The following is a 20,213-nucleotide window of genomic DNA, read 5'->3' as shown; positions in this document are numbered from 1 at the left end:
TCTATTATGTATTTTAAAAGTCATAGACTAAAATGATCTTGGACCTTCGGCTATCATTACTCCATTTCCCTAGTTAACTTTACTGTTGTCTCATCTGTTTTTATACTCTCCTTCCCCAGTTTTATGGGATGTTATTTAGATGTCACATATATAAGTTTAATATTTACACCACAATTTGCTGCATATATATTGTAAAATGACTATAAACTTAGTTAAACCCTCCAACCTGTCATACTGGAATAGACAGAGACACACAGACCAATGAATTGAGATCCCAGAAATAACCCACACATACATGGACAGCTAACCTATGACAAAGGAGCAAAGAATATACACTAGAACAGGAAAGCCTCTTCAATAAATGGTGTTGAGAAAATTGGGCTGCTGCATGAGAAGAATGAAATTAGGCAACTACCTCATAACACACATGAAAGTCAACTCAAAATGAGTAAAAGACTTGTAGGTAACACTTGAAACCATAAATACATAGAAGAAAGCATAGACTAAATATTCCATGACATAAGCTGTAGAGAGATCTTTGTGGATTCATCCCCAACAGCAAGGGAAGCAGAATATAAACACTTGGGACTACATCAAACTACAAAGCTTCTGCACAGTGAAAGAAACCATAACTAATATCAAGAGACACCCTACTGAATGGGAAAAAATATTTGCACACCATATACCTGACAAGGGACTGATATAAAAGAGCTACAAAGAACTCATACAACTCAGCAAACAGAAAACAACTCAATCCAAAAAATGGTCAGAGGAGCTAAATAGACACTTCTTCAAAGGCATAAAGGTGGCCAACAGGCATGTGAAAAAACAGTTAACACTTATCAATTCTGATCATAGAATGAATCCTTTCTGTAGGGAAAATTCTCTAATGAATATCATTGGATCAACTGACAGAATTGGAATACATGTGTAAGGTTAGACTTGAAATAGTGTAACAATGTTAAATTTGCTTATGATCCTAACTATACTGAGGTATGTAACAAATTATTCTTAAAAAACATACTGAAGTATTTAGTGGTAAATGCCATAAGGTGCAGTGTACATAAGTACACTTTGTCACTCAGAAAAAGTTAAGTGAGTATGCACTAACACATGAGTACAAATGTTAAAGCAGATGGAGTAAAATTTTAACAATAGGTAAATCATGGTAAAGACTGTATGGGTGCCCTATTCACTATTATTCATATAACTTTTCTGTGAGTTTTAAATTATTTCCAAGGGAATATTTAAAAATCCATGTAACCACAATCCAACTTAATAAATACAATAATGTTGAAATTTCTTACATATGTCTACTCGTCCCAGAAGTAAAGTCTTCTGAATTTTATTAGTTCCAAACATGTCTTCATACCTTTGACTGTATGTTCATAAATTTATAAATATAATACATATTTATATATATTCTGTAGTGGTGTTTTATATGATTTTACACAATACATGCTATCATTCTACATAATCATTATGTAGAATTATATTTGTATTTGTTATATAGTAGTATATTTCGAGCACTATTAATCTATATTAAATTCATAAGTATAAATACTATAGATTAACCCCCAATCCATGCCACTTGAAAATTGTATTTCAATTTCTTTAATAATCATTTAGTTATATAAATTTTGAAAAATTTTTACTTTTAATTTTTTAGTGTGATTTTATCACAACTTCTTCATTCTTTTTCATATTTAGGATGTCTCCACTTTTTTGGTTAAGTACTGTTACAATGTACTACTTGGGTACAAAAGAGAGAGTGTCCAGCTATAACGAGAAGAAATCTTGCCATTTTTGACAACTGGAGGGGATTGTGTTAAGTCAGAAGTAGAAAGGCAATACCAGATGATTTCACTCACATGTGGAGTAAAAACCATGGCAAAGGAATAGACAATAATAAGTCCAAACAAACCATAGGAATTTGATTACAGAATTGAGTCTACTAGAAGGGATGGATGTGGGTAGGATCTTATGGCCTTATAGTATTCTGATGATGGACATGGTACGGTAACATACATCTGAGAGTTGTGAACCTTTACTCCTAAACCATATTCAGTGCTGTAAACCAACTTTCCCGGAATAAAAAATTTAATTTTTAAAGTGTCTATGATAAATAACTTAGAATTGCTGTAATAATTAGGACATAAGTATGTGAATCTTTATTTGTATTCACAGCAGCAGGTCTGATAGCTCCTTTTCATACTTCTTATAAAAACTTAGAACTCTCAAGTTTTAAGTTTTAGCTATTGTGATGGGTTTTAAATCATATTTCATAATCATATTCATAATCACAATCATAATCATATTTCATAAATATATTAGGTTGACTTTTCTTGTTCTAGATGTTGGAGCATCTTCAAATTAGTGTTCTGGATTCAACTGTAGGTTATAAATTCATAGTCTCTTAAGTTGCTTTCTTCCTATTGATTTTAGTGGGGGATCATTAGTGGGAACCATTAAAAATATGTTTTAGACTCTTATCCTTTTACATTTATATTGCTTTCTTGATAATTTCTCTAGTGTGAGACTTGTCTTATTTAATATTTTTTGATGGAGACATTTTCAACTTAAGTACCTGAATTTATTTTTTTCATTTATAATTTGTGTATTTTAAACTTTTACTGCTGAATTTATAAAGATATTCTTCAACATCTTTTAATGAAAGTTTTAACATCTTTTAGTAGTGACTCATGTCACCATTCAGAGAGCTTCTCACTTCAGTTAAACATTCTTAATGAGTACGTGCTGTGTAGAGGTGCTGGGCTAGGCAGGATGGATATTGTGGTGTATAAGTCCTACTGTTAGCTTTGAGGAACTCACATTTTAGTGAAGGGAACATCAGGCAGGAAGAACATAGGAAAAGAAACTAGGATATCAAGCTCAAAGAAGTGTTCTGAGAGCTTTATTTGTTCAATATTGATCACACAGGTATGGAAGGTGGCAGCTGGGTTGGAAGGATGGGAGTGTGCCTGTGAAGGCATTTTGGCATGGAGTTGTGACTATAGGTGTTTTCAAACATTTTTAGCCTCAGAATCCTAACTTCAAAGGAAATTAATGATGACAACTATTACAATAATACTATAATATCTTGATTATTTACAATGGTACTGTGCTAAGAATTCTTTGCATTCTTTATCTCATTTTTTAATTACAACTCCTAAGATATGTTTTAATATTATCCTTACTTTACAGCTAAGACTCAGCGAGATTAAGAAAATGTTGAATTAAAGTTTGACTTACTGAATTGCTGCTTTTGAGCAGAAAAATCACTGAAAAAGGATGAGATCCTACAATGTTTGATACATAATAGTGACTTTTAGATTTGTGTTTTATGTCTATCATGCTCGAAACTCTCTGGAAGATAGATTTGAAGTCAGTAAAGGACTGGATTAGGGGAGCCAGTTATGAAACTCTTACCTTAGTCCAAATGAGAAAAGATTAAAAATTTAAACTGTATATTCAGGTGTATCTTATGGAATAAATTTGCATATATCATGTGAAGGGTAAGGAGAGATATAAAAAAAAGTGCCTTCATAAAGCTGAAGGGAACTCTTGATTTAGTGTGCTCATGTAATAAATTTGAACTGATACATAGAAAGATGATTCAGTAAAGAAAATGTGTATATATATATATATATATATACACAACGGAATACCTTTAAGCGATGACAAAAAATGAATTGTTGCCATTTACAGCAATATAGAAGGAATTCAAGGGGATTTTTGCAAAGCAAAATTGGCTAGAAAGATAGTGACAAATATTGAATGATTTTACCTATATGTGCAATATAAAGAAGCGATATAAATGGACAAATAAAATAAGCTAGACGACATTGATAATCCAAATGGGTTACCATAGGTAAAGAGGGTGATGGGTAAGAGTAAGGGTGAGGGGCATATAATAGATGGGTGGGCGGGTGTTTTTTTTTTTTTTTTTAAAAAGGATTCAGTAATAAAAAGGAGGAAGTAGGATATCATGTCTTATTTAGCTTCAATTTGAGAGATATATATGCTGAACTTCCAGAGTTTCCAATAAAAAAAATTGAAACAAAATACAAATTCCATATTAGAGGGCATAAAAGATATGACAGGGTAATTAGAAATCATAAAAGGGAAGAATGAGACAACAGAAAGTATAAAATAATCTTTATAAATGTATGTAGGAATTATTAACAGTAAGTATAAGTTGATGAAGTGATCTAGTTAAAAGATAAAGGTTGTCAGACTAGATTTTTTAAAATGTCAACTATATGCAATTTAAAAGAAATAGAGAAAGGTCCAAGTAAAAAAGATGGAAAAAAGTACACCAGAAAAATTTCAACAACAAAGCTGATACAGTTATATTAACATCTGATTAATATCAGATCCACTGATGTGATTTGAATGATTTTAAAGGGGAAAAAAGTAATTAAAACAGTGCTAGCATTTAAAATATGAACTTAAGTATAGATCTGGGGGGTGAAGTTGAGAAGGTAATAGTGTGTTATATATTTTTTTTTTCAATGCATGTTATATTGAGTGAAGAAAGACAAAAAGTTGGGAAAGACAAATACCCATAGATTATATGGAATTTATAGTTTAACTGAATTGTTTTCTTCAGGGATTTAAAAAATAATTGACTCTTTTATTCCATATCATTCTGAGTCTGTTTGTTAGCAATACATATAAAATTAAATTTATTTTGTAAGCATTTGTTCTTGTGTTTTCAGGAATTCAAAATGTCCTCAGCCTCTTTTGTGCAGTTCTTACAGAAAATAAGGTTCTCTTCCATTCTGCAAGTTTTCAGCGACTTAGTGATGCTTGTAGAGCCCTGGAATCTTTAATGTTTCCTCTTAAATATAGGTGAGATATTTTTACATAATGCTCTTATTTCTAATTTATGCATTACTTAAAATTAGTCAAAACATTGTAGGACACTAATTTTGAATCCCAAGGGCATATTTTACAAAGTTATGCTGTTATAAGAGTCATGATCTGATAGAAATCTAGCCTAGAATTTGGAACTTCTCCAAGTTATCCATTACTGACTGTTGATTAATTTCCTAAAAAATAGTGTTGTCAGCAACACTTAATTCTCTTTGGATACAGTTGGTAATAGAAGTCTTCAGTTAGTGCTGTTTGATTATTAGATATTTAGAAATTGTTGGTCCTGGGAGTTATAATGGTATTATGGTTCTATTTATCAAAAGGGACCCTTTTTTAGATGCCTACTATATATATGTGATATGATGTCTGGGATTTGCTTCATACAGTATAAGGAAGAGTATAAAAATGGATAGAAATATGTATGTAATCATGCATTGATCATTGTCAGAGATGAATACATGGGACTTCATTCTCTTTTTTTTTTTTTCCCCCCGTTCTGATTTTTTTGGGGAGGTGGGGAGAGTTTGAATCATCCTAAATAGCAATGCCTGCAAGTGTTCTAACTCTAGTATATTCTAATATGTTTATTACCAATTTGATAATCAGCATTTAGGAAATTTAAGTTCATGCAAACTAGAAAGTAATTTAGACTGTCTCTAGGTTTTCTTTAAAAAAACATTTTATAGGCAACTATAATTTAGAGACATTCTGCAGGGAAGGATGAGGGAGTAGAATCAAAATGGGTGGGAAGAGCAAAAGGGACGATAGTGATGGTGCATGGGTGACTGAGTGATGGGAATTTCATGGGGACTACAGCTGAGAGGAGAAAGCATACTTTGTACAAAAATGAGGAATGATCTAAAAAATATATAAAATAATAAAAAAATGCTGTTTTATATATGCGATTTCTTAACCCCTATTTAAGGTAGGACATTTTAGGCATTAATTTTTATACTTTGCCATACTTAATGCAAAAATCAAATATAAAAAATGGTATTTGAGTGATTGTTTCATATAGGCAAATCACCAAATATTGAAGGGTAGGGTCCATCAAGGAGTCGGTGTCACCATCTGATGGTCTCATTTCTACATAAGAAAAAAACCCATAAGGGACTGCTTGCCAAGGTGGGATAGGGATAAAGACACTGTCCCCGGTACCATTTACTTATATGTTGTTATATCTGACCATGAAGTTTTTTTTAATCTTTTAATAATTTAATATTGACAATCAAGAAATTATTAATGATAATTTTTAAACACAGGTCATCTAAAATTTATACAACATAAAAATGAAAGAAAAATATTATATTATGGAAAAACAAATATATCTGACATATATTTTTATTTTTCCCAGTTACCCCTACATTCCCATTCTGCCAGCTCAGCTACTGGAAGTTCTAAGTTCCCCAACACCTTTCATTATTGGAGTACATTCTATTTTTAAAACTGATATCCACGAACTTGTAAGTATTTATCTTTAAATTGTCAATTATTGAGGCCAGAGGTCTCAATGGAGTCCTGTAACATTTCAGCTAGTTACTATTTTTAAATCTGTTGCATTCCCAATAGAAAAGATTGACTGGAAGAAAAGCATCATTGAAAAAAATCTAAACATTAATTTTACTCTATAGCAAGTCTGGGAAGATAGACAAAATTAATTCATTAATATTTTAAAATAAGTTACTTTTTACATGCTAAGTTATCTTTCTGAGTCTTCATTTTATAGATAAGAAAGGAGGATAGTATGTTAATTAGTATTCTATTTATATTTTGTTATTAGTGCTTTAATTCATAGTTTGAAATGAGACTTATGTTAATACTGAATGATGACTAAAAAGAATGTGGGGTTTTAGTGGGAGACAGCTTTAGTGTGAGCCTCACTAAATTATTGTATTCTTAATGCCACATAACTAGAAATACCAGAGGAAAAGTAATACTCAACATTCAAGCCAGTTCTGAAATAATACGTTTATTTCTCCGTACTATACTTTAAGAGGGACTATGGCTAAATAAAGTGCTCCAGAGTTTAGAAATTATGTCCTAGGAGCCTCTAAGGAAATTTTCTAAGTTAATAACCTGATATTATTTTATAACTAAAGGTAACTATTTAAATGGTGGTTGTAGGAAAGAAGGGTAAGATTCTTTTTCCCCCCTTTCGTAGCTCTCAAAGGCAGCAATAGAACAGTGAATATGGAAACAAATTTCTACTCAGCATGAGTTTTCAACTATTGATGTTAGAAATGCCCAAAGATGATGAATGGGTTTCCTTACGTGAGGCCTCTATTCTCACTTACTTTAAGTAGAAGACAAGGAATAAATTGCATGATACTTTACAGGGTGGAAGGTGGAAGTTGGGTAGGACAGTGCATGCAAACCAAGTGACTCAGTGAAGGGAGTGCTTAGAGATGGAGGCCTTTCTGCTTGTGTTTGCATGCGGATGGACTCAGATATCATGCAGCGGGAGCAGAGAAAGGCAAATAATAAGGAAAGAGGAACCCAAGTAGCTCTGTGTGATGTATGCTCCTGTCTCCTGTAGTGCGCACAGGTCCCAGCACTTAATGGCATTCTCTTTACCCTGCCTGAATCTGCAAAGGGATGCTTTTTGTGCTTCCTTCCTTCAGGTAGTTTCTCTTTCCTTGGGCCATTCCTAGTGGTAAGGGGATTACCCCCTTCCCAGTATTTTTCACTCCTGTGGGGTTCATCTCAAAATGTTTAAAAGTAGTTCTGTTATTCAAAAGAAAAAAGTTCTATATTAAAAGGTTAGGTTAAGAAGTTAGGCTGTATAATATTTGTGATCCACAGATCATTAAGATTTTGTATGTCTACCTTTGTCTTAGTTTTAAATGACAGCAAAGAAGTAAGCTCTGTTGGTACTTACAATGTAACTGCAATTGTGATCAAACCATAGGTGTCATTTAAATTGACAAATAACTACTCAATTGTAATTATCAACAGGATCTTCATTCATATATTAATCATTCTTCCTAACCTTATCTGTTGATATCTAGTTCTTATTTAACTTTGATATCACAATAAGCCCATGTAAATCAATAAATGTATTCAACAAGATGTAGTTTGCATTAATTAGAAGCATAGCTGTCTGATTTGTAGGTAACTTTTTCCCACTAAATATAAATCATCTCTAGAGGTAGGACAAGCCAAGGTTTGCCAAAAGTAAATTTTTATTGACTAAATTAGAATGAATTTTAGTCATTATCAACATAAAAACCTCAACGATCTTGGCTAGGTTCTTTGTTACATTTTTATCTAAGTTATTTTAAAATAGATTTATAAAAAAACATTAAAAATCACTTTCTTAAGCACCTAAACAGTACCATTTTGATATCTATTAATTACTTTGCTTATTGTAATGATTGTAATTACTTTGCTTATTGTAATGATTGCAATGTAATTTAGGATGTGACTAAACTTCTGTAATAAAGTATCCAAATGCAATGACTCAAGCAAAATGGAATTTTATTTAATACTAATTCAGCAGTCCATAGAGGTATTCCAATATGGCAGACCAGAACCTATGAGAGCAATCTTATTTCCTTTTTTGTCTCTGCCAGAATCCCCTCATCAGATGAATGTCATCATCAGTGTTCAAGGTTGGGTTGCTGCCCACCCTTACATGAGAAGGAGAAAGAGAATATAGGAGAATTTTACCTCCCCTCTATTTTGAAAGCCTGGATCATACATATTATTCATACATTCCATTGGCAGAAGCTGAGTCACAAGCCACATTTAATTTTTCAAGGGAAACTGGGAAATAGAAGCTATGTACCCAGCAATTTGTTATTGTGTGTGCAGATAAGAGTTTCTTCCATACTGCCTCTTCTCATTGTGATTTAGTAAAGCCCAAACTAATTTACCTACAGATACTTTTTTTAATATAGATTAACTCTTTTGTCTCTTTTAGTTAGATGTTATCATAGCAGATTTGGATGGTGGCACTATTAAAATTCCTGAATGCATTCATCTCTCTTCCCTCCCGGAACCACTCCTACATCAGACTCAAGCAGCTCTTTCTTTGGTATGACATTTTTTAAAAGTAATTTTCTCAATTTAAATATAAAGTAGTTGCAGTTAGATATCATTTATAATTATTTAAAAAGGTATATGTTCTTAAAACATGAATATATATATTCTCATGGCTTTATTTCAATAGAAGTAACATTGGTTTATAATAATATATAGATTTTGGATATACTGACTTATATATCATCCTTTTTATTTACTATATTTTGCTAGTCACCAAAAGTCTAAGAGTTGGAAACAACCTAAGTGCCTATCAATGGATGGGTGGATAAAAAAGATGTAATATATATACACAATGGAATAACTATTATGTATTTAGAGTAAAATTCTTTTGATATACCCTAAAGACTATAGTTTGAATTCTAACCAAATATTTGTCATACTTTCATTTAGTGTATTTATTTAGAATTTACTATGTACTGAATACTGAAGTACCTAAAATATCAGTGAAATAAAATGTTTTTTTCTTTTTAAAACTTATTATTGTGCTACCTAATGTATGATAAGACATAAAAGCATAGTATATTGTCAAATGAGGATCAAAAAGAATCACATTTGATGGACTGCAGGGGAGTTTTGACACATGAGTACCTGAGCTTCATTTGATTAGAAAATAATTTTTTTTAAAGATTTATTTATTTGTGCATACAAGAACTGGAGTACAGGCCAGAGGTGTGGGGGGTGAGAGGACTCACCAGAGACAGAGTGGGGAACAGAACAGGCAGACCAACTGAAATACACTACAGAGGGGAGCAGCGGGCAAGACAGGAGAGGTCTGCTGCACCATGTGGGTTTCTTCCTCGCTGGCTGGAGATTGAACATGTGCTGCAGAGGCTGCAGATTGCTTCATAGTGTGGTGCTTAACCCTTTGTGCCACCAGGGAGGCCCTGATTAGAAAATAATTATAAGCAAATGGCAACATAGTACTTTAATATATAATCACCACAGATGATTTTATAGTCATGAAGACATTATTATGTGGTAATAATGATTGAATGATTGGGTTATAAGAATGAATGATCTTCTATGGTTATTTTACAGTACTATTTTGTGTCATTGGGTCTATTTTAAGTATGTTACCAAAATCTGAGGATTTGAAAATGAATCTGCAAAGATAAAACTTTATTGAATACTGATGCAATTCCATCTTTTCTCTGTGTAAGTCCTGCATGGACCTTTCTTTCCTATTTCTTCTCTATTTTTAAGCTTTCCTTGGGTTGAATTAATTCCATTTTTTATTTCATATATTACTCTCTATATATTTATACTACTTGTCCTATTGGATTTTATTCTTCCTGGATTGTGAAGTTCATACATTTATTTCCTCTTTGGTATTTCAGTTAATTAATTAGCTAATTAATTTTTGTTACACTAAGAAACATAAAAACAAGTGCTTCTTTAAATATTTCAGCTATGGGCCTCCCTGGTGGCACAGGTTTTTAAGTCTCAGTGCTATCAAGCTGTTGCCAGCCACTGTGGCATGAGTTCGATGAGTTTGATCCCTAGCCCGGGAGCTGATCCACATGGCACAGCAGACCTCCCCTGTCTTACCCGCTGCTCCTTTCTGCAATGTATTTCAGTAGATCTGCCTGTTCTGCTCACTACTCTGCCTCTGGTGAATTCTCTCACTCCCTACACCTCTGGCTTGTACCCCAGTTCTTGTATGCATAAATGAATGAATGAATGAATAAAAAAATTTATAATTTCAGCTATGTAGACAAATAATTCTGCCCTAGACATTCCCTTTTCAGAGGTAACTATTTTATAGTTATCTTGTATATCCTTTCAAAGTTTATATTTTCAATTTTTTTTATATATATATATATACACACACACACACACACCTACCTATCAGTGCATGTACATATGCAAATTTAAGGTTTAATTAGTTTTATTTTCAAATAAATGAGACCATATTGTGTGTGTTCATCTAGAACATTTTTTCATTAGAAAATTTTTCTTGGAGATCTTTTCATAATACTGTATATACAGGACTGCCTCATCTAAATGCATTATATTTCATGGAGGGAATATATCATAATTTATGTACTGATACTTTTTAATCTATTAATAATCCCGATAGATTAAATAATAGGTTTTATTGACATTAAGCTCTTTCACATAACAAAACTTCTTCACTTTAGATTCTGCACCCAGATTTGGAAGTAGCAGATCATGCTTTCCCCCCTCCACGAACAGCTTTATCCCATTCAAAAATGCTGGTAAGAAGTTTAATATTTAAATTTCAAAACTTTTAAAAAGAGTTGTCCTTTCATTTGTATGATTGTTAAAGAAGCTGAGCATAATTAAGGTTATATGGACAACTTAGTAAAAAAATGTACCAAGGTAGAACTTAAGAGAATTGCCACTGATTGAGCGATCTTGTAACCTGCTAAGGGAGGAGCCACAGAACAGCACACTAACCAGGAGTGTAACAGGTCTAAGACTGGTCCTTGAGGAGTAATGAGTAAATATAGGACAAAAATCAAAATACAGGTCATAGCCTAGAAAACTGTGCCAAACTTTGAATTAAGCAAAGTTAAAATAAAGAAGCTTACAAAAAATGGAAACAGATTGTTGACAACAGGAGAGAATCAGTGTGACAACGGGAGAGAATCAGTAAGGGATTTACTGAAGCTTTAAATTTCCTTACAATTCAAAATTCTTTAATTTTATATAGCTTAAAATCCTTTTTTTTTTTAACCTGTAACTTAGTAATTTAAGAATAGATTTTTATAAATCATATATACTTTGGAAGAATTATATAAGCTTTTGGAATCTTGAGGGTTTTTTTTTCCTCTCTTGTATTTGTTTTTGTTTTTGTTTTTTTTTTCTCTCTTGTATTTGTGACTAATCATTTTGATGAATGTAAAAATCAAATGACTTGACAAATATGTTCTAACATGGTGTAAGTGCAGACTCAGTGAATTATTCTATGATGAAAATTGCATAAACAGAGGCAAGATTCATTTGTTTTAAATGTAAGAAGTAACTATTTAATAGCCTAGATTGTCCCAACAGTGGAATAGACTAGGTACCCATTTTCAGGGCTACTACAAATGAGACTTTGTGTGTAGGAAACACAGATTTACTAAATAATCTCTCAGGTTATTTCCAACTTTTTGACTTTGTGATATTTCATTTGTTTTTAAAGAAATTCACTTTCTTAAGATATTTCTTATATTTTCAGGATAAAGAAGTGCGTGCCATTTTTCTTAGGTTATTTGCACAACTTTTCCAAGGATATAGATCATGTCTACAGCTGATAAGGATTCACTCTGAACCAGTAATACATTTTCACAAGGTAAAATACAATACTGTATTGTATATGTACAAAATATAAATTCTAATTTAATGAAGCAACTTGGTCATCTTTTCCTAGCCATGTATTTTTTACCTTAATTTATCGACAGTGTTTAAAATCTCTGCTTTGTGTGGTTAGATGATAATTTAAAATAATTCTTTGGAATTGGAATGTTTTCCTTTAGAATATATTAAATGTAAATCAGGTTTTTTTTTTTTTTAAAGATTTTTCTTTTTCTTTTTTTTTTAAACATTTATTTATTTATTTATACAAGCACTGGGTACAGTCAGAAGCACGGGAGGGTGAGAGAATTCACCAGAGCCAGAGCGGGGAGCATAGCAGGCAGAAGGACCGAAGTACACTGCTGAGGGGAGCAGCGGGCGGCAGGAGAGGTCTGCGCACCATGTGGGACCCTCCTCAGGTGGCCAGGGAGCAGCCGGGGATTGAACCGGCACTGCAGAGGCTGCAGGCAGCTTCGCAACCCAGCGCCCAACCACTGCGCCACTGGGGAGGCCAAATCAGGTTTTTTTTTAAAGATTGAGTGTTACACATTTTTCCTCCTGCTTTATAGAAAATTCATTTTTATTCTTCCCAATACATGTAATCATTCAAGCCTTCAAAACTTTTTTTTTTTTAAATGTATTTCATGGGCCTGCCCTGGTGGCGCAGCGGTTGAGCGCTGGTCTGTGAAGCTGCAGCACCGGTTTGATCCCTGGCCGCTGGCGAGGGTCCCACATGGCGCGCAGACCTCTCATGCTGCACCCGCTACCCCCCTCAGTAGTATATTTTGTCAGTCTGCCTGCCTGTTCTGTTCCCAGCTCTGGCTCTGGTGAATTATCTCACCCTCCCGTGCTTCTGACTGTACCCAGTGCTTATATAAATGAAGAAATAAATCTTTAAAAATAAATAAAACTACATTTCATAATAACACATTTATTCAGGCTTTGGTCTTTCTGTATTTCTGTTTTGACCATTCACATACCACTAAATGATAAATTATTCATCTCAAATTTTCTTTATTACAGACAGCTTTCTTAGGACAGCGTGGTTTGGTTGAGAATGATTTTCTCACTAAAGTTCTCAATGGAATGGCATTTGCAGGTTTTGTTTCAGAAAGAGGCCCTCCCTATAGATCCTGTGATCTCTTCGATGAGGTATAGTTCTTATCAAATAAATGCACTATTTATAGAAAAAGCTAGTTAAAAGTAGAGTAATATTTAAAAAACTAAAAGTTATAAATACATTATAAATTATGTATCAAATAATCCAAATATTTATTTACTATCATGCTTACCAGATCTTGGTATTTAAAGTGTAGTTTAGAAAATTAGGGGAAAAAGTAAATTATATGATGTCTCAGAAGTGTATAAAAAATCTCAAGCAACTGAATTTTAAATAGTTGATTAAAATCTTTTTGAAAAATTGGGAGCAAATATATATAGAACTCTAATTTTTGAAAACAATAATACCTTGGTTCCTTTATCAGTTTCATGGAAAGGTTCAGTTTAATGTTATTTCAAACTACAGTTACATTTAGTCTTATCTGTGTCCTGGAAAGATGATTTAACCTGTGGTATTTTGACTGACCAATAATCAACATTTGTTTAGCCTCTTTGGGAGATATTAAATATATACACAACAGATTTTACTCTCTAAGGAATTGTCCTTTAAAGAGAGAATTAGGGCCAATGTGACTGAAAGTAAAGGTGCTGACTTGTGTTAGTTGTGATTTATTTTAAACCATGTTCCCCTTTATCATTTAACTATGTTCCAATAGCACACTTTAGTGGATTGATCAATGATTGTTATTTACATTTTAATTTCTGAAGGATCATCATATTGACACCAATAAATCTAACAGTTTCTTTAAGTCTATTAAAGAAAAAACATGCCTAGCACTCAAGATAGTGGAGAATAGTAACAGTGATCATCTCTTTTTATATAGAGATGATAGGAATCATGGTCTTAACGAATCTTGGTTCAGTGAAGGATGTTTTTTTCTCTGTAAAGATAGTTAGGTATTCACAGATAAGAATGAAAGAAGAGTGCATGTTTTAGTTCTGAGCATGGAGACCTGCACCAAATGCTTTAATGAATAACAACACAAAATATATAAAGAGATTAATCTCAGGAGAGATTATCTTGAGGTATACAACCTTTTTCTGAATAGTAATTGATCACTGATTCTCCCATATCAGCATTTAATGTGATTGATCATTTGTCATCTAGTACTAATATATATCAATCTTTAGATCCTGACCTAAATAACTGTTAATATGTTTTATATGATTAAATTAGGTTCTCTCAAAGTCCTTTTCAGTTCCTACATTTTATTAGACTGAAGTATTTTGAAGTAACGTTGGTTTATGTATCTATTTTTTTTCTATCTGAATTTTCTTAGTGACTTCCTCTGTCAGCTTCATTACAACTAATAAGTCAGAAAAATTTTAAGTCCTTCTCCTGCCTGGAGTGCCCTCCCTTTACCTTTCAGTCTAACCATGATTTTCCATTCTTTATACTCTGCTCTTACCTTGCCATCTTCTAGTATACTAGAGAGCAACTAATTTTCATTAAGTTTTATTTTACACTTCTGACTTTATATCACATTATATATGTGTGCATGTGTGTGTATGTACACATGGACACACATACACTATTTAGATTGGAAACAATTATAAAGAAAGAACTTTATCCAAAGTTGCTGTTGAGTCTCCCTTTAGAGTTCATCCAGTTCTGTATTCTGCCTATAGTGATGATTTTTGGTGTTTTATTGTTACTTGAAAGCTACTTTTTGTATTTATGTTTCAACCAAGGACCTAAAAGGAATGAGACACCAGACCTAAGTAATTTCTCCTTCTACCTGATTTGGTCATTTTATTGATTTCCATAAGAATGTTCTTTTGTAGGAAAATAATGTTTGCTTCTGGAGAAAAAAGATCTTCCTTTTCATTTAGCCTGTGGCAGCTTACCACACATACAGATGTCTGAGAAACAGCTTGCATTATGTGTTGTCTTATCTCCATGCTCCTACCAAATAAGCCTCTTGTCTTTGTTGATAGTCTTTCTTAATCCTGACCTAAAATAAGTGAGGCCATAGTTTCAAATTCTATCTGCTTCAGTGAATCTGTTTGTTCCTAGAAGGAAGAATCTTTATAATACCCTTCTTTAAAAATCTTTTCTTACTCTGCTCCTTCCCCCCACTCAGTTTTTTTGTCTATACTTTTTTCTCTACTCCAAGTGTATATACTCAAACAGTTCTTCCAGTAAATTAATTTTTAAGGAAATGAACTAGAGTTTATATAATTTGAGGACTAGATAGAATCTAAAGGTTATTTTATTCTTCCATCTTACTTTGACAATAAAAAAACTGAAGCTTAGTAGTGACTCCAGATCACATTGTCAACAGAGGTAGGACTAGAGCCTGAGCAAACTGACTTGAACATTTGGTTCATGTTTTTTGAGTTAGGGAAATGTATGGAGAATTTCTGACCTTCTGGACTCTGAGTGAGGCCTGGAGAATAAGAGGAGGTATCTCTGAGTTCCAGAAATGACTTTTCCCAAGAAGAAATAGGGCCCCAAATCATCAGGGAGAGACCAGGAGATCATGTAAGGACTCAGTTGACTTTGTAACTCTAGAGGTGAAACCCAGTAAAAAATCTATTTTGTTTTAAATAATGATATATTTTCAATGCTTTTTAGATTATAACTTGTGTGAAATTATCAGTTTTCTAATTCAGCATATTTTGGAGTTAACATTTTGCCATTTGATTCTTTTTCCAAGTTGGTAGCTTTTGAAGTAGAGCGAATTAAAGTTGAAGAAAATAACCCACTGAAGATGATAAAACATGTTAGAGAACTCGCCGAGCAACTATTCAAAAATGTAAGCTAAGTATATTTATTTTGCTAATACTCTAAAAAGTAGTAATAAAATATTTTGGTTGAAACACTAAAAAACTTCCTCTTTTGTGTGATCATCTTTTTTTATCTGACTTAAAACCAATTGGACTGTGTTACAAAATATTGCAAGTCATACTTTGCATCAAAATAGACCTCATTTTTCAATGTGATTTTCTGGTTAATCACCATAGTATGAGAACATCTTAGTCACAATTTTCCATTTTGTCGTTGTAGTTTTCATTTAGGCTTCCATCTTCCTAAGAACATTTTGAGCATTTTAAGACATAAAGATTTAACTCATTAAAGACAAGTACTACCTTGGACAGAAATGAGCAATGCTTTTAACTTAGCACCATAATTGTGAATTTAGTCAGTAAAATTGATTTAGTTGTATTTTTTTGAATAGGCAAGCAGTGGAAAGATGAAAGCCAATTGGCAAGTGACCATACAAACTGAAAGGTGAAAATATTACTTGTATAAAGGAAATGCATTAAGTTTGAGATTTGGTAATATGTAAAATAATCATTCAGACACCAGGAAAGAAGAGGACTTAAGATGAGTGGGACATCACTCTATGTAGAAAAATGGGTTGTAGCTAGTGACTACTAGTTATTTCTCCTGCTTTTGAAGCTTTTCAGTTAAATTATTTTACTAAGATAAGGAAAGTAAGTGGAAAGTATGGTCTTCTAGGGGAAAGTTGAGGGTACATGTAATTTTAAGGAAATATAGTTTAGGATTTGGGCTCAGTATCCTGGTATTGTTTGGCTCAATTATTTGAATAGGTGAACCTTTTTGGGCATTAGGGTATTAGTCACTGCTTCACTGCTTTGACACATGTATTTGAAATCTAAGAACCAAAGGCAGAAATACTGAAATGTATTTATTTTATATTCGGTTATTTTAAAATTTGATTTCTGAAGTTATTTTAAATTTTATCTTGAACTGATACACTACACTCCACATATTACTATGTTTAATATAACAAGTCTATTTCTTGAATAGTAAATGAAAATTTGAAAAAAAAAAGGAGATCTATCCAAAGGAAAATTTGTGTTCTATGTTGATGTCATTTATAATGGCTGTGTAAAACTAATGTAAAGCATAACCACATGAAATATTTCTGTTGGTCTATTTTGATAATAATAAATATTGAGTTTGTTTAGCAGGACATACCAGGCATGGAATTAAGCATTTATATATAATTTCTAATCCTTATAACAACAGCATAAGATGGGTATCAGCCCCCCATTTTGCTGGGGATACTTGGCTTAGGATTGTATAGCTATTAAGTGATTGAATCCAGAACTTTAAGAGTCAGGCATTCTCATCTACCCAATTCTACAGTGTTGTTCTTTCACTCTGTTAGGTTGATGACCAATCACAAATATAGTGATGTTTCCAATGACTGAGTTTACTCTCTTCTTTGTAAAGAGAGTATTTGATCTTGAAATAACCCTATGAGATAGACAGAATAGAGGAATGTTGAGATAGAGGGAAAAAAGGATTTTTTTCCTTGCCCACTATGATTAAGTGAGGGGTGTCAATGTAGAGTAAAATATCAAATGGAAATTAGTTTGAGATTCTGTACTGATCCCTTTAATAGATGAGTGATTATTTCTTCGGTCTTCACAAGACTATTCCAGAACTGCAAAATTTTATAGCCAGTAAGTGACCAGAAATAGGGTTCTGAAACAGGTTTACATGACTGAGTACCAATTTATGTAGGGAATGTGCCAAGTCACTTCAGTGGAAAACAAAGTAAATTTCTTTGTCATTCTAGAACTTAAATTTTATGGTATGTAGGGCCTCCCCGGTGGCGCAGCGGTTGAGCGCTGGGTTGGGAAGCTGCCCACAGCCTCTGCAGCGCCGGTTCAATCCCCGGCTGCTCCCCGGCCACCGGAGGAGGGTCCCACATGGCGCGCAGACCTCTCCTGCCGCCCGCTGCTCCCCTCAGCAGTGTACCTCGGTCCTTCTGCCTGCTCTGCTCCCCGCTCTGGCTCTGGTGAATTCTCTCACCCTCTCGCGCTTCTGTCTGTACCCAGTGCTTGTATAAATAAATAAATAAAAATAAATCTTAAAAAAAAAAAAAAAAATATAAAAAAAATAAAAAAAAAATTTTATGGTATGTAACTTAACACTAACCCAAAGTGAAACTAAAAGCTGCAATAAAAAATCTAGAATTATGTATTCTTTTTTTGTTTTGTTCTTTTTTTATTAATTTTTAAAATTTTTTTTACATCATTGTTCATTTTTAAACAATGTTTGCTTCCCCCAGCCCCCTCAGGTAGGTGTAGTCCCCATAGAATTTAAATTATGTATTCTTAAAGTTAATATAAAATAAACACAGCTCTTATTCCTCATAAACACCACTTTTCTTGTAAAAAGAAAAAATGAGTACCAGGAGGGATTGTATTACACAGTAAGAGAGAAATCACCTTTCAGATGTATTCTAAATTTTTTGAGACTTTTTCAACATTTTCCTTCCACAATATCATTCTATCCTGTTTTATTAATTCTATTCATTTATTATGTATTTGTTAGACACCTACTAGTGCCAGGCATTTTCTAGGCATGTTAGTTCCCTTGTATCCTTGAGAAGAGGATGCACTTAGACGTTGAATGGGAGTATTTGAGAATCCCCAGTGAATTGTCATCAGACTTTCTGGGATTCTAAGATTTCTCTAGTTCTAAGATTTTAAAGTTCATTATGGTCCTAACATTCCTGATGTGAATGCTTTACAAAGTTAAAAGTGGGGAATGATGGCAGAGTTACTTTCTTGGGTCATGCAGGAAGTTGAGGGGAGGGGAAAGGATGGTCTCAATGCAAGGGAAATAATCCAGATGGTTCTATTTTTAACTAGTCTTTTTTTTTTTTAATCACATTTCTAAAATTCCCTTTTGGTAAGCAAGAACCAACCATATAATTTGACTGTTTCCTTATTATTGGGTTAGAATTGAGATCTGGTTATTCTATTCAGATGTTTGTAAAGACTTTATTGCACTGAGGTCTGGTATGTGTATCTAGTCTCTCCTTCACTTCCTTTTGAAGTCCTTCAAAGACAAACCTAAATTTTCCAGTTTCTTCAAACCACTCCTTTAGGTTGCTTTTTAGTGAGTAAAGATGAATTGTAGGAATATGACTAGATGAAAGTACAACGAACTATAATTGAGGTTAGCTGCTCTTTTAACTTTCTGGAGTTTCCTGAATAATTAGGACAAGTATTTGGTGACTTTGGTGGAGGAGGGGTGTGGGAAACTGGAGTGAAATAGAAGGAAAATAATAAACCATTAGAGACGAATTAAGTGTTGGCTAGATTTATATACCATGAAGATTATTGGCTAGGCAGCTATTCTTACCATGCCCAGTCACTATTACTATTTCTCCTTATTTTGACTTTTAGAATCTTCACTGTCTATGTGAATCAGACAGTAATTTAATTGAGTGGTCATTGAAAAGCCTATAAATATGAAAATTTGAGAATGTTTTATTCCATTACTCTTATGTTCACGGTCAGACAACTTGAAAAAGTTCAGATTCATTTTGTCATTATTTAACAATTTCTGTTAAGCAGTGTTTCGGTTTGGCTGTATTTGAAAGTATTCATGTAGCTTGCTATCGCACATCGCTCAAAGTATAATTGGTACATATTAAGTAATTATTAAATTCCTGAATTAATATAGGAAGCTTGGTAACCTCTAACAAGTTCACACTGATTTGTCATTGCTGCAACCAGTGTGTAGGAAGAAAAATTTTTTCCCCAATGTGCCTGTTGCCTACGTTGAATTTAAGTAGGGTTGGGTTTTTTGTTTTATTTTGTTTTGCTGTACTTTGCTTTGCTTTTACTTGAAGTGTATCCTCAGTCTTGTTTTCTTTAAGCATTAGTATATATTGTCATTTAGCCTGCCAAAAAAATAAAGAAGACAGAGAAATCTATATTTTCAACACAGATGGTGTATGCCATTTTTTCAAGTCTGAGAAAATGCCTATGCTCCCACAAATATAGTATATTCTTAAAACAGGATTGCTTTCTTGGAAATCATTATCCAGTAGTGCATTTTGCCAGCTTTCTTGGACGGTTCATCTTGGTTGCCT

At 33.0% G+C, this 20,213-nt stretch overlaps 1 protein-coding gene across 7 annotated transcripts in view; it reads left to right on the top strand.

The window, feature by feature from the left end:
- The window catches only part of SBF2 (SET binding factor 2), a gene marked incomplete at both ends in the record, with an annotated part of 316,628 nt that overhangs the window by 150,929 nt on the left and 145,486 nt on the right, over positions 1 to 20,213 (top strand). For 6 of the 7 annotated variants that reach the window (XM_084251932.1, XM_084251930.1, XM_084251931.1 and 3 more), the window contains 7 exons: positions 4,722 to 4,854; positions 6,233 to 6,341; positions 8,801 to 8,914; positions 11,064 to 11,141; positions 12,110 to 12,223; positions 13,249 to 13,377; positions 16,005 to 16,103. In XM_084251932.1, coding sequence (XP_084108058.1) covers positions 4,722 to 4,854; positions 6,233 to 6,341; positions 8,801 to 8,914; positions 11,064 to 11,141; positions 12,110 to 12,223; positions 13,249 to 13,377; positions 16,005 to 16,103 — 776 coding nt within the window. The remainder of the gene's footprint in view (positions 1 to 4,721; positions 4,855 to 6,232; positions 6,342 to 8,800; positions 8,915 to 11,063; positions 11,142 to 12,109; positions 12,224 to 13,248; positions 13,378 to 16,004; positions 16,104 to 20,213) is intronic. The other variant, XM_084251933.1, reaches the window with a different exon arrangement.

This window comes from Talpa europaea, assembly GCF_964194135.1.
Source record: "Talpa europaea genome assembly, chromosome: 1".
NCBI classification, from domain to species: domain Eukaryota; kingdom Metazoa; phylum Chordata; class Mammalia; order Eulipotyphla; family Talpidae; genus Talpa; species Talpa europaea.
Note: the sequence above shows the minus strand (reverse complement) of the source record. Positions and strands in the feature narration are given on the sequence as shown.